Source organism: Alligator sinensis, unplaced genomic scaffold, assembly GCF_000455745.1.
Source record: "Alligator sinensis unplaced genomic scaffold, ASM45574v1 scaffold292_1, whole genome shotgun sequence".
Classification (NCBI taxonomy): domain Eukaryota; kingdom Metazoa; phylum Chordata; order Crocodylia; family Alligatoridae; genus Alligator; species Alligator sinensis.
In genome coordinates, this window is record NW_005842509.1 from 492298 (window position 1) to 507729 (window position 15432).

At 42.9% G+C, this 15432-nt stretch overlaps 1 protein-coding gene across 1 annotated transcript in view; it reads left to right on the top strand.

Moving 5' to 3' along the window:
- SCUBE1 (signal peptide, CUB domain and EGF like domain containing 1) overlaps window positions 1-15432 on the top strand; it is a 356000-nt gene that overhangs the window by 96877 nt on the left and 243691 nt on the right. The window contains exon 4 of the mRNA XM_014523611.2: window positions 1392-1526. Coding sequence (XP_014379097.1) covers window positions 1392-1526 — 135 coding nt within the window. The remainder of the gene's footprint in view (window positions 1-1391; window positions 1527-15432) is intronic.

The window sequence follows — 15432 nt, forward strand, 5'->3', positions numbered from 1 at the left end:
ACCCCAAGCACCCTGAGAGCCCAGCCTGCTCCCCCAGCCCCCTCATGGCTACCCTGTTTGCCCCAGCTCTCAGCTCTTTTAAAAAAAAAGCCCCCACTCACCGGGTGCTGCTGGGCAGGGGGGGGGTGATCCCTGTTGCCCCCACTGCCCTATGCTGTATGGGGCAGCTCTCCCACAAGCCCCCCCCCCAGCTGCCCAGCCCACTCCAGCTCCAGCCCTTTAAGAGAAAAAAACCTAACCCTCCCCCCCCCAAATTCACCAGCTCCTACAGTGTCCTCAGAACTTGGGGGCTCATGGAAGAGCCCCCCACATGATGAAAGGCAGCGGGGATCACCCCCTGCCCAGCAGCACCTGGTGAGTCAGGGCTTTTCTTTTCAAAGCACAGAGAGCTGTGGTGGGCAGGGCAGCCATTGCCAGGGCTGGGAGAGTGGGCGTGGGATGGACCTGTGTGATTCGACGATTTGGCAGAATCAATTCAGGACAATGATTCAAATCACCAGATCGAATCACTGTCCCCCGAATCGGCTGAATCCGAATCTGAAGCGAATACTAGCCGCTTTGCATGAGCCTACTGTTTGATTGTCTTGTATATGCAACAAGTTGTGGGTTACCTGGATAGCAGAGATGCTATTGTCCAACAAGTTAACTGGAATCAGGGTACCTTGCTACCTATTATGAACAAATAAGAAGAGTGCATGCAAGGTTGAGTACAGCTCACATACACTGAGCATATCTCTAATACCCATGACCTCCCTGTGTGAAAACATGTCTCTATTATCCCGGAATGTTATAAACATTTTAATGTCAAAAGGAGGTGATGGGGATGGGGAAGGACCCTCAAAACTGCCAGTAGCTAATGCTGCCTTTATGGTTTTATATATTTGCCTATTAAAATGACAATACAGACATGGAACATTTAGATTTAAGAAGCCTTCCTTTCATTAAACAACATTAAACAAACTGACAAAGTAGGGGGTTATGACTTCAGTAATTGAAACATGCTGTTCTGTTCAAAACCAGAACTCTATAAAGACTATTTTCACCCAGTAATGCCCTTTGTGTTTGCCTGCTACCCCTGCTCGAAATTACTGTAGCCCTGAAGTATCTCTCTCCAAGCAGAGTGGGAATGACACAGCACAACACAGCACTTGGCAGATAGGGTCACAGCCCTTTTACAATGTTAACATTCATTGTACTCTGGAAATCAGTTAATAGCTCAGAATGTATGGCAGTGTGAGAGAGAGAGTTAAATGGATTAATCTGGATTACCTCTAACAGCATCCATGTAGTTTTCATTAGCTTAATTTACAGAGTGCTTTTTGGTGGATGCCTCACTATTTTAAATATATGGCCTATGTGTGTATATATTATATTATCTTTATTTTTCCTAGATGTTGATGAATGTCTCGATAACAATGGAGGGTGTCAACAGATTTGTGTGAATACAATGGGCAGCTATGAATGTCAATGCAAAGAGGGGTTTTTCCTGAGTGATAATCAACACACCTGCATCCACCGCTCCATTGGTAAGTGTTCAGGGTTGGCAATACACTCGCAGGAATAACTGTGTTGATCAGAAATTGTTCTTTAAATTTCTTTCCTCAGAGCACCGAAAATCACAGCTTGGTTTTGGAAGAGGTAATTAAATTTATTGCACAAGCAGGTCCACTAGTAGAAGAGCTGGGCAGGGGAAAGAAGATATTGATACAAAGAGAAATATACCTAGTTTGAAGCATTGTCTAATAGAACATACAGAGATATCATCTTATATGACTGAAGAAACCTCTGGTACTGCACAAAAGCAATTCTCCCTGTCTCCTACCTCCACCCTAGACAGCATGGTTCCAAAGTTTAAATTAAAATCAACAGCTGGTTTCTTTTGGAAAGTATAAACATTTTCATATTTTGCCCAGAGTACAGTGAATTTCCTCTAAGAGTTGGTTGCTGCTTGCCAATATTGTATCAACAAACCATTATTTTTTTATTCAGTGCCCTATTTGGGATGGACTAGCAGACAGCTCTCTCTCTTGTTCATACAACAACTGTAAAATCAAGGATTTCCTAAGTGGTTGTGAACCTAGTGCCCTTGGTAAGGGCATCGGGGTGGAAGAGAAGTTTGCATATAACTAGGAAAAAGAGAACAACACAGTTATAAATCTTAGCAAGTGGATTCTCTATGATCATTCAAGCAGGTGATGACCCTGCAAGTAGTGGGAATATAGTCTAGCAAATTTATTTGTCATTGATCAATAACAAAGTGGCAAGACAATCTGACGATCAAATATGCACACACTATATATTTCCACAAGTCATTCAAACAGAGTTTGAATTATTTTAAGTCACTGGTATTAACCAGCAGATACTACTAAGTACAGGATATGAATTTAGTCACTATATTGACAGAAAAACAAAACCTTGTGGTCTACCTGGTAGAGCCTTCTGAAAGCCAAATATATTTCAGGCACAGTGTGTTTGTTTACTCAGAATCATAGAGAGAAATAATAATTTTGATTGCAAAAACATGGAGGATCCAGAATCTATTCACAGCTTTTCTTCATTTTACAATGATTGTCATGTTAAAACTGCTTAGGCACTCTGGTTTTGATCAGAACATGAAATTAAGCTCCATCAGCCAATGTATTTTAAAGGTCATTATCCAATAGGTTTTTAGTCATTCTTTTCAATGTAAATTGTCAGATTTCTGTCCAGCATAAACTAACCCTGACACAAAGATATCCAACAGAGCAAGGAATAGTAGCTGGAGCCTTAATGAAAACCACTTGCAAAGCACTGTGATACAATCATTATTTCAATTTGTACATTATAAAAACCCAGCTATAATAAAAGAGAATTTAGCTATCCGAGATGGAAACTAATGAAATAAATAAAAAATGAAACTCTAAAAGGCAACAGATTTTTATATGGAGGAGATTTATTGAGGGAAATTGTGAGTTTTTATGGCGAGGAAGATTCCTAGTTGGCAGAGAAGACAGGAGGTGTGGATTTAAAAGTTGACTAATGTATGTACTTAATGAGAAATCTGTGGGGTGAGTGTGTTTGTGTTAACTTGTTTATAAGAATATATGAAGTAAGAGTCATTTATTTTAAGCAACACAGTCACATTGTTCAGGGACTGAAAAAACCCCGCAGTGGCAGTTCCAAAATTTGTGATGAACACAACTGTTGTGGCTTTTTCAAATACAAGGTGTCTGTTTGGAAAAAGTAAACACTACCTTGTAGTGTTAAAAACCCACACAAACATATTGAGCTAATGTATTGGAACCAGGAAATAAAATAGAGGGATCTATTTTTGTTGTCCAAGATGACTAGAGTGCAAAAGAGCAAGCATGCTTGGTGCAAAAGTAAATTATGGTTAAAAACATGCCCTCTCTTAATTTCTGTCTGCATCACTGGAGGATCTCTACAAAAAGCATTTGAAGAAAACATAATTTTTTTTTCCATCAAAATAATTAACTGGAGGCCTTGTTAGTGTCAGATTGTCAGCACCTGCCTGGGTCCCCCAGGGTGTATGGGAGAGGGCACAAGGAGCCTTCAAACCCTCCCTGCCTCCCACATCCACTCACAAGGCACCCATCACAATCCAAAAAACAATGGACCTAGTTCACCGAAGCATGCATATTAACCTTAACTGAAAATAAACCCAACACACTTGTTTGTTCAAATACAGGACACACACATTATAATAAACCCTGGTTTTTAACAATCCCACCAGCAGGAACTGATGCAGCAACTTTATTAGCCCTATTATAGCGAGAACCCCCTTTTATGAACTATTCTCCTGGTCCTGTGGGGGTTTATTACAATGAGGTTTTACTATACTTAATATGTGCTAAAATGGCTGTTACTCTATGCCCTTTTAAAAATACATGCTCAATGGAACAATTTGAAGTAATTTACTAGAAATTTCCTCACATAATTCCCAGCTCAGAGATTGTAGTTAAAAGCCACAACAGAGCCTTAGCATGGCACTTTAATAACCTCTTCCCTGTGTCCCAGATGACATGTCCTTTGTGCTGTCCAGAAGTGTTCTTATTATTTCCCATGGGTGGATGGGATCAACTTAATTATCCAAAGAGAAGTTCAAACTTTGTACTAAATGGGTTAGGCTGACACAGTCAGGACAAACCATCCTTTCTCAATGTTTACTTCATTTTCTTTCTTTGTTACTGACCAACTGATTCTCTTCTTGTGTTTAGTCTCGGCATCTTTCAGGCAAAGATTATACCTAGTAAAATGTGATTAATTTATTTATGCCTAAAATTTAATTTCCCATTTTCCAAGTTAAGTTTGAACACTTCATTACAAAAAATGCAAAGAGAAGAAGTGTCAGGGACAAAACAGAACAGAAGAGAAGTGTTCAGTTGTTTATATTACTTCATTTTAGCTTCAACAATAGGTTATGATAAGTATTAATAATAAAAGAGAAATCTTTGTTTCCTAGTGGCTTGAATAGAAACCAGAATCAGAGATTTCCTGACCTAATGCTGGAGAATAATGTTGAGATATTCTGTGTTAGACCCTGACTCCATGCCTAATGACTAGGGAGACAATGATCCAATTGCTCATGCATTCTGTTACTCATTAGCCACAGCAAGCAGGGAGTAAACACCAGAGCACACTGCTAGCCATTCAAAATGGAGATGGCTTCGGACTAGCTCCCTCACAGATGCACAGCCTGTGAAACTGGGGAGCAGCCTTGAAAAATAGTTCTTTTCACATTTATACACTTTGGTTCATGCTCATTACCATTTACTCCACCTTTGCCTCTCCTTTGTTCCACCTATATCTCCTCCTATCTCAAGCTCCGCCTCTGTTTACTGTTTACTTCATTAGCATGGAATTACCTATGCATTTCACTTATTTACATGTCTTTTTGCTATGAGTGCATGTCTAAGACCTTGACTCCTGCTTCTCTTGGTTACTTGGACTTCGACCAAAGCCTGGAAGCTTCTGGAGACTTCTTCACCAATCACCATTCACCTTTTTGCATATATTTATTTTGGATTCTGTTACCAATTACGTGTTGTCTTCTACATTCCAGTCTGTTTTTCAGTCCCATGTTGTACCATCTTCCACATTCCTAAGACTTCACCTCATTCACAGCACGCAGACTTGCACAGACTCACTTGAAAATGGTTGACACAGTTAAGATGGTTACTTAGCATAAGCAAATGACTGGCTTAGCATAAGCACTCATAAGCAAAATCTGCTTTACCTTCTAACGATGCATATTTTGCAACACTACTATATTGTTAAGAAAATGCTTGCCTAAGTGTTTTGCAATGTTACTTTTAATATATTATTCTGCCTTGTGGTTAGCAGCTTGCTAAATCACCGGTCATGCCTTTATTCAGCTGCAAATCCAATGCTCCCCAAGATCCAAATACAGTCACCCTAACACTATGGCTCTAGAAGGCAGAAGTTCAAAGCCTTGCTCTGGGCTTGTGCCCACCACTCAGGGAGGCTGCAAATGGATCACTCAGGTTGGGTAGTCAAACATGGCCAGATGTGATGCTACCCACATTTTGTGATGTTGGCTACAGAAACTGGTATCCTTATGGACTGTTCAGCTCTGGCCCCACTGCACCCTGACATCCCCACTCACTCTGAGTCCAGATGGGAGACTACATTCTAGGATACTGAAGGACTTCAACTTGGGCAGAATAGCCGTGGGAAGTGGCCACATGGCAATGGAACAAGAACAAAATTAGGCAGATTGGAGATAATACTGCCCTGGAGTAACTTTAAAACTAATAACAAGTGTGCTTTAAGTCACTTAAAAGGTGTTAACGTGCAGCCAGTCCAGGGGTTAAGAGCTCCAGAAGCCGACTAAATTTACCATGTAACAAGGTTCTTAGTGTAATATGAGTTGGGTAACACAGATTAGAGGTAATCCTGCCCTGGAGTGGAGTAATTTTGAGCCAACTAATGAGTGCTGAAAACTAGTTTCGGGTGTTAATGTAGAAACAGTCTAGGTGTTAAGAGCTGCAGCAGCTGCCCAAAATTACCCTGTAACAAAGCACTCATGCTGTTTAATGGGGAGTTGCCTGTCCACTTTCCTTTGTCCCATTAGGTTTATAATTTCCAGCACAGCCTTATTAATTTTCCATCACTAGACAAGGAACGATTTGACAGCAAGTGCTGGATTAATATCTAATTGATTGATTCTGGTGTAGCAAAAGAGTTGACAGCCAGGGGCCCTTAGTCAGCAGTGTGTTCCAGTGTTTCAGAGCAGGTAGGGCTTGCAAATGGGGTGCCTGGATTCAGTTTCAGGTTCTGTTACCCATATACAGCCTGACTCTGAGCAAGTCACCTGATCTCTCTTTAGCACAGTTTAACCATAAATAAACTGATGTTTGAAAAGATCATTATAAGCCAATTAGTTCTTGCAAAGCATTTTGAAAGTCACAGGCAAAGCAAAAAATATTATTTAGCACAAGATTTCAGAAAGTAGGGAGAAGAGAGGTTCTAACTTTAGTTTTCAAAGGGTTTTAGAAATATGCAGCCAGTTAAATTACTCACTTATTTTAATATACCTAAGAATGGATATCTTGTACAACAAAACAGTTCTGTAACACTAGACTTTCTCTTTGCAATTTTTACACCAAAATCCTAGGACATGATTATGCTAAGGGAGAAGTATAGAGGAGGTAAATATTAAGGAAATTAATACCTGTACACTAAAATTTCCAGATCGTAGTTATTCAGTTCTGCCAAACATAACATTATCTTGAAAACCAATTCCTAAATTGTTACCTAGTGTTGCATAAGCATGATAATAACAGTAATAACCCAGCTGATTCTCTATTCACATTTTAAGTTAGAGGATTAAGATCTTAACATCATTAAAATGGCTGCTTACCTATACCTCCAGTTTGGAGGGTACAGGGACAAAGACTAAATTTAATAACACTCTAATTAAATCTCATTGGGCATTTATACACATGCTTTTTTGTCTCTCAATGCACTGGAGATCCGCCGCTTTGTAGCAGACTCAATTATTTGCACACGAGCTGACGCGGACTGTCTCTCATGCAGTTGTGTAAGTGGTGAAATGCGCATCAACATGCAGAAAATGGTGGTGCTGCGCTTTTGAACTAAAGCATTTTCTATATGTTTTAGTTCAAGAGCACACTGCTGCCATTTTCTCAGCGCTGATGGGCATTTCGTTACTTATACAACTGCAAGTGTTGCAGTGCCAAGCGCTTTTCAAAGCACCCAGCACTGCTGTGCTTCCACGCATAAAAATATCCATTGTGCTTTGTTAGAAATGTGTGTACCCTACAAACTCACAATTCTTTGGAATTCTGTATCTTATCTGCTGTATGGTGTTGTGGTTCATAGGTTCCACACTTGATTTCTCTATGCTTTGCTCTCATCCAACAAATACATTACATATTGAAAAGAACTCCCTAAAGATATAATATTTTTGATCTTTGCGAATTCTGTCAATTACGGGAAGACAGAACACTCAGCAGTCTGTGCACATTCATAGGCATAATTAAATGGTGAGCAGTGATTACTTGCATGGTTAGGGTTCTTTTTTACACATTGATTTTGGGCCTTCACAAAGTAGAAGTGAAAACCAAATAGATGTTGCTCATATATGTGAAAAAGTTGAACCTTTGTATTAAAATTACACATTTTCTTTCTCGAAATTCTGTTTGGAGGCTTGTTTAGGGGGCACTGCAAATCTCCTATATTGTGATCTCTGAGGCGAGGAGCGTGTAAATGCAGGGTCCAAAATGAGAAGTTGTTGTTAAATTCATATAATGCTTTTCACCATATGATCAATCTCACATTTTCCAAAATCATGAATTAGGACCCAAAAAATAAGGATACTCTCTTATAATTTATTAGATTCGAAAGGAGAGGCAGGTTCTTTTTATTTGTTTTCTGGTTTCTAAGCCATTAAAGTATGCTCGATTACTGCTTTTTTACAAAGACATGTGGAGGTAGATACCAAGGGCACCTGTACATGTGTGTCAAGGCTGCTCCGCCACACTGTAATTATAGTGCATTGGAGCAGACTCAATTAACTGAACATTATAGTGCATCGGAGCAGACAAGCAATTAATTGAGTCTGATGGAGTGTGATAATTACTGTGCTCCAGTAGACTCCAGCATCACTGTGGCGGAGCACCTATGGGGTGCTTGTCACATGGCAGGGGCTGCAGCAGGCTGGGACGAAAGCAGCCAACTGAAGCTCCCCGAATGTCATTCCAAGGGGGGAGGTGTGTGGTGGAGCACCTTTGAGGGGTGCTCGCCACTTGAGGCTCACATAGACTCTGAGAGGAGCCTGCTTTGGAAGAGCAGCAGGGGAAGCCTCCCCTAGGTACCATTTTTAGGGGGAAGGTGTGTCGCAGGGCACTGTTGGTGCCTGCCACTTTAAGACCTAAGCCAAGCAGCCAGCAGGTGCTTGATTGTGGCAGCCATTTTAGATCCCTGGCTGCCTATATAAACAGCTCAGTTTCCTGCTGGCAAGCTAGGCAGCAACATTGCCTGGCTGCAAGGCTTCATGTATCACTCTGGAAGTAAGGGCAGGAGCTGTAGGGGATGGTTTGAAGGTTCCTGGTCCTGGGCATGACCTAAAACTGCACCCTGCTGGGAGTGGGTGGCATTGTGGGGCTCTCAGTGGTGTGGGAGCCCCCAGGAAATGCCAGGCCTGTTATCACCCTGTTGAAAGGTGGGTGGGGCACCTTAACCCTAGCCCTCACCTTTGGGTGGGCCTGGTAACATTGGAGGTAGTGGGGAGGCCAGGCACAGCTGCAGACACCTGAGCCCTGTGGGGTGTAGGACCCTGAGGAAAGGTATTTGGGGCCAGGCATGGCTATGGTCACCTGAGCCCACCAGGGAGGGAAGCCTATGGCCCCAAGTGAGGGGGCAGTGTGGTGCCCCAAGTGAGGGGAGTAGGCCAAGGTATGTCTCCAGACGCCTGAGGCTGTAGTGTGGGCCAGAGGCTGAGTAAAAGGGCTCAGCCTGAAAGCGGGGGGCAAATCCTGACCCCAGTAAGTCCTCCACCGCTGGGAGGCTGAGGATGGGTTGAAAGCAAGACCTATAGAGCACAATGACCTGCTGCTCCAGGATGGGACTGAGAGTCCCCATTAGACCCTGGAACACCAGTCATAGTGTGAGTTACCCCAGTTTCCACAACCGGGTGGGTTAACCGCTAGTGGGGCCAGAAGGCAGACCCCAGAGAGAGAGTGGGGCTAGAGACTCAGAGGCCTGATGTAGAGTACCCTCAACTGGTCAATGCTGGGGCCAGGACCAGAACAGTCAAAAGGGCCAGGGGCCCACTGTGAGGGATGCCCAGAGCTGCGGGCCCTGGGTTCTGACTGGCCTTGGAGCTGAGGCCAGGGCCTGTGTGGGCAAAGGTCCCAGGGGGACCATGCCCAAGAGGGGAAATAGTTTCAGGGAGTGAGGCAGCCCTGAATGAGGGCAGGGTGGGCCACCTGATTGGAGGGACCATGGAGGGGTCCTGATAGGAGGATTCTGGGGCCCAGTGTGGGACTGGTGAAAGTAACTGCTAGATGTCATCTGCAAGGCTTGGGTTGCAGTGCACGGAAGGATCAGAGCTGCAGATAGTACACCCTGGCATTGGGGCAAGAATGGGCAGCCTCCCGCCTTAATTAGCATCATAATTAATTAAGAACAAGGCATGGCAGGTGAGTCAGGTGGGTGGTGTGCCCAAAGGCAAGTGGGGAAACTAGCACTGTGGCTAGTCGGGGAGCCCCACTTCACCACAATCACATGCATCGGTGTCCCTGCACTGAAAAATGGTGGCGAGGGCACTTTAACTAAAGCTCATTGAATGAGCTTTAGTTAAAGCACCCTCACCACCATTTTTCAGCTCAGGAACACTGATACACATGATGCTCTGGGCACTTTAATTAGAGCGTCTCTCAGAGCTGTTCTAATTCAAGTGCCCCTCCCCTCACACCTCCCAAAGCATGTGTATAAATGTCCCTACATTTTTTATTTTTTTATTTTTAAATGAAAGCGCTCTCATTTAATTCTAGGAGCTTTAAGGAGAACACCAAATATGGTGAAATTAACAGTACAGTCCCATGATTGGCGACACTACTGTTATTACAAAGGAATCTCCCTAGGTGTTTTTTGTTTGGTTGTGGGGAGGGCTTGGGTTTTTGTGGGTTGTTTTGATTTGTTTTGTGTTACAGACAGTTGTACTATTTCAGAGGGGAAGCCAGATCTTTTAGAAACATTCATGTTTCTTTATCAGGGCAGGCAATTATTTCTGGTGGAGGGCCGCCTACTGAGTTTTGGAAAGCCATTGAGGGTCACATGACAGGCAGCCAAGGGCAGATAAATATTAATTTTCTAAATTTTTTAGGGGTTCTGCGTGCTAAACAGAATGGCCTGGCGGGCAACATCCAGCCTGTGGGCCGCATTTTGCCCACCCTGTTCTATATCCTGGTCCTAGATTCTTCTTAAGAGACTGCTGGAGTCATAAGCCTGAGACCAACATATAATCAGAAAAGAAGCAATATGAAGGCAAGCCACTTTTTCAGTATTGTGGTTAGAATAAAAAGAGCAGCAGCAGGTTCTGCTTCAACAAATTCATTTCACCACCCTGTGCTGGCTTATTGTTTCATCACTATTGTCTAGGTCTTCAAGAAAAGGTTCTCCAAAGTACAAAAAATTGTTCCGGTTCTCTGACACCAAGAGGGATGACATTTTAAAACACGGGAAGAAGGAAAAGAATCATAGTGATTCTAGAGCCCACAGGGAAAGGATCTTGAGGACCTCCCCTGTCCACCATCCTGAAAAATGAAGGTTTGGGCTTTTCATAGTTTCATAGTTGTGAGGAGCTAGAAGGGACCTTACAGATCATCAGGTCCAGCCCCCCTGCACTTGGTCAGGAAAGACTGCTCGGGTTTTGTTGTTTTCCTTTGGACTTTTGCTTCCCAAAAAAGGGAGAATTCTTTAAATTTTGGTTGATGGAAACCTGCAGTAGTGACAGCACCTGATCTCAGAGGTAGGTAATCTACTTTTAGCCTGATGTTTGATCTTGCATACATCAGTGGTTTATAAAAATTAAATCACTGAAATCAATTCGGTTACAGATCAGTGTAAAACCACTGATATGAAATCAGAATCAGGTTTGGTATAGATAGGAGCCAGCTGTAGGATAGTATAAAACAATATTATAAGAGTTGAGCACCAGAGATAAGAAAGAGCGCTGTATCCAGTTAAAATTGCCAGGAAATGTTAAGGTAACAGAACATTTATCCAAACTCTAATTTTATTATGACACTAGTGTTAACAATAGTCCTTGACATTGGCACAGAGCTCTTTAAATTCAAAATCCTTTATAAACATTCAGGTAATTAATCCTTGCATCATGTGTGTTAAATACATATAATATTTGCTTTCCCCACCAAAGATCAGCCCTCCATAGTTGGTATGCATATCTGATTTTCTTCAGCAGTTTTAGTTTGCTAACTCAGAGAGAGGCCGACAGCCATTTTGCAACAAAGTTGCTCCATGAAAACACAGATCTAGGGCATGACTAGAAAAAAATCTTTTTTCCCCCTCCATTACTTCCAAAAACAAGATGTGGGTTGTATTTGGGCGCATGCAGTATATGAGTAAATATGCTAAATAAGTACCTATAGCAAGGGCATACAGGGAAGCTCAAAATACCCTAGGCCAGTGGTTCTCAAGCTTTTTTTTTTTGTGGACCCCTTGAAAATTGCTGAGAGTTTCAGCAGACCACGTAATAAACTTTTTTTGTTCTACAAATCAAAGCACACAACTCATATTTTAATATCAGTAGCCTTACCTTACAAGTATAGATACTCTCAATTGTTCCACAACCTTTCTGCAGACCACCTGAATGGAGCTCGCAGACCAGTGGTGGTCCACGGAACACAGGTTGAGAACCTCTGCCCTAGGCAATTGCAGTGCACAAGACAGCAGTGGCTCCAGGCTGCTGGCTGCAGCAGCACAGCAAGTCAATAGTATTTGCAGCTGTTATTTTTGTAACCTCCCCCATAACGCACACTGTGAAATCACCACCTCTGGCTATTGCCCCAGATGCCTCCCACTTAGTTATGCTACTGATCTATAAACACAGATTTTCAGCAGGCTGGTTTCCAGATTGTCTGAGCATCTGGGCTAAGTACACAATCAAAAAGCCCAAGGCTGAATCAGTTCAGTCTTTGCAGGTTAGTCTAAACTGTACAGATTAAATTGAAACAGAAGTGAACAAAGATTTACCTTTGATTCAGGAAATGAAGCCACATGCTTGCAGTGGCTCAGGCCAGAAGCTGGGAGACATTGGAGCATGGCTGTCTGGCTGTGTTCATTTCCTCCTCTTGCTGCCCCCGAGGTCGCTGGAATTTTTAATCTGGAATTACAGCAGCAGGACTCTGCAGGGTTGCTCATCACTTCCTCTTCCTGCTTTCAGGTGCCTCTTGGATTTGTAGTCCATAGTTTCAGCCAGCAGTAAGTTTGAGCAGGGGGAGGAGTGTTTAACCCCCCTCCCTGGCCCCAGACCCCAGCCAGGGTTTGTTGTGGGTGAGGGCACAGTACTCTCCCTGTAGACTGGGCCACATCCATAGCTGGGCTTGCCCCCCACCCTTGCCAGCCAGCCCTCACAACTAGGGAGCAGAGGGGTGGAGCCACCCCTGCTCTCTGGAGCAGACGGCACAGCCCAGCCCAAGGTTACAAAGCATCCTGGGATCCTGGGGGACTGTGATTTAACTTGAATCAGGAAGAGGTCTGGGACAGAAGTTTCATAAGCCAGTTTTATCCAAATCAGTTAAGTCTGATTCAACCAGGTTTATCGTAAGCTAGTTTCAGCTTTTTTAAACTAGTTTATGTATACTTAGCTTCTGTTCTGTTATAGGTTTGAACCAGTTTCCAATCATTTAAACTGATTTATGTGTAACTTCTGTCCCTAGCCCTGGAGTGCCTATGTATATTAGTTGAAGTTGCTTTTGCTGGTCATGTAGGTGTGTCGAGTTTGGCTCAAAAATTAGCAGGGCAGTTCTAAAACCTTAGGCCACTTCAGGCAAGCTTTTTCAGATATCAAAGTAGGGGTAGGAAATATGGGTGTGAGAAGCAGGCCCTATTCAATTTGGATTCAGATTCAGTCCGAATTGGATGAATCCAGATCTGAAGATTTGATGCTGATTCAGAGAATCAGCAATTTGGACCTAGTCACAGCTTTAAATGTTTTTTTACATACCTCAGGGTACCAGCGGCTTGTGAACGCTGTGATGCTGGGGCGGGTGGAGTGTCCCACAGGAGTGTGGGGGGAACCTCCCCAGTCTTGGGGGTGAACCCAGAAGTGGACTGGAAGTGGTCCCCTGGGGAGCACGCTAGGGCCCCCCCTGCATTCCCATGGCTCAGTGATTGGTTACGGGGAGACCCTGGGTGTCCCCCCAGACCCAGGCACCAGTTGCCAAGCTGGGGGATGTGGGGGGAGCCCCCAGCATGCTCACTGGCAGACCCAGAACTGGATCAGAAGTGCTTCTTGTCCACTTCTGGGTCTGCTGCCAAGCACGCTAGGGAGCCCCCCATGCTCCTGTGAGACACTCCATGCACCCCAGCATCGCAGCATTCACGAGCCACCTGGTACCTAGATGTACGTACAAAAAACATTTAAAGCTGTGTCTATGCCTGAATCGCCGAATCTCTCCAAATCTATTTGGAGGGTTCCGATTCAATTCAGAGAGATTAAAGGGTCCTCTGATTCGATTTGGATTTGAAGATTCAGCCACCGAATCGGGCTGAATCTCTGCCAAATTGAATCAGGGACCGAAGTTTCACACAGCCCTAGTAGGAAAGCCTCAGAGGAAGTTGGGGGTAAAGTTGGGTGTGAGCTTCTATTTTCCAGTTTGGTCCTCCCTCATCCAGAATTTATAGAAACAGTTATGAGTTCTCTTAAGTCTGATGCTTTATTTTCATATTTCACTTGTCTTCTGAAAGACAAAATAGTGCCCCTTAAAATATGCTGAAGCCTTGGGTCAACACTGACTCCAAAAGAAGAACAATATCTACTGAATGACCAGCATAATCTGCTTGTTCTGTCTCTGTCTATAAATTCTTTCCTTGCATAGTGAACAATTAGCTAAATGCACTGGTTGTGAGTTCACTGCAACTAAAAAAACAGAAGGAAAATGGCCACGTTTGCCAAAATCTTTGGTTGAATTCAGGGACATTCTGCAGAGTGCTCCAAAATTCTATAATGAGACTATAAAACTTTAAAAAATAAACAAATTTAAAGGAGTTTTGGAATATAAACATACTATCTGTCTATAACTCTCAAATGGCAGGAAGGTAGCTTCTATATATTACTGTTGCAGTTAATCAAGTAATAAAAGCAGATGCATAACTGGAATAAGACCGAATACAAATAAAAGAAAAAAAGTAGGAGATAACTTTTTTTTGTCTTTGTCTCAATGAACAAAAAGCTGAATTAGTTTAGCACTGCAGTGGTTATCTCTGCATGGTTGCAACAGCAAGTGCCTTTTGGCAAGGAGAGGGATAGAAGTGAAAGGGATGAGTGTGTCAGAAATCACAAAGCTGAAGATATCAACAAGTATGTTGTGGAAAGAGCAGCTGTTTAAAACACCCAGCAGCAGTATGACAGGCAGACTGCTTGCCAGGAAGAGAAGGGAATTTGTAAGTCAAATCAAAAATTTTTCCACACCTGTATGACAAAGTGCAGCGAGCAGTCTATAGCTCTGCTCTTGACTGACTGGCAACACTGATGAGATTGGAAAGCTGCACGCGTGAATGGTAAAACACACTGGAAAGCAGTATATTTAAAAAAAAAAAAAAAAAGAAAAGAAAAGAAAATATGCAAACAGGGCTTTCGCACTCAATTATTCAATAATGTTGGAAGAAAACCAATATTCTATTCATACTGCCTGCTCAGGATTCAGCCAAATTATGCTAAATTAAAGAACCAACATGTTTTTAAAAGGCCTCTACTATTCAGCAGACAGAGGCCTCAGGTGAGAGAGATTTTGGGACATAACTAAGCCCAAATGTATTGGAAGAATTTCGCATTCATACTTATACAATACCAGAATAAAACCCAGAATAAGTAGATGGCATAAATTAGACATCTTGGTGTGTGTCTCAAATGTACAGAGGGATGCAGTGTCAGATGACAAATCCTGTTTAGGTCCCATCCTATGACTTGCTGAGCACCACCAGCAAGACATTAGCTTGTCAATGCTTTCTGAAGTCTACTGCAGTCACTGTGAGACTTACCTAAATTTACCTCTGCTATGCTGAGTAAGGCACCAGCAAATGCACAGGCTCCTTTCATATTTTCCTCTGGCCATGGCACATGTCAGATGGCACATCTGGTTGGGGAATACCGGCTGTTTCTGAGGGTAATAATATGAGGCTAAATGTTAATCAAGGTGAATT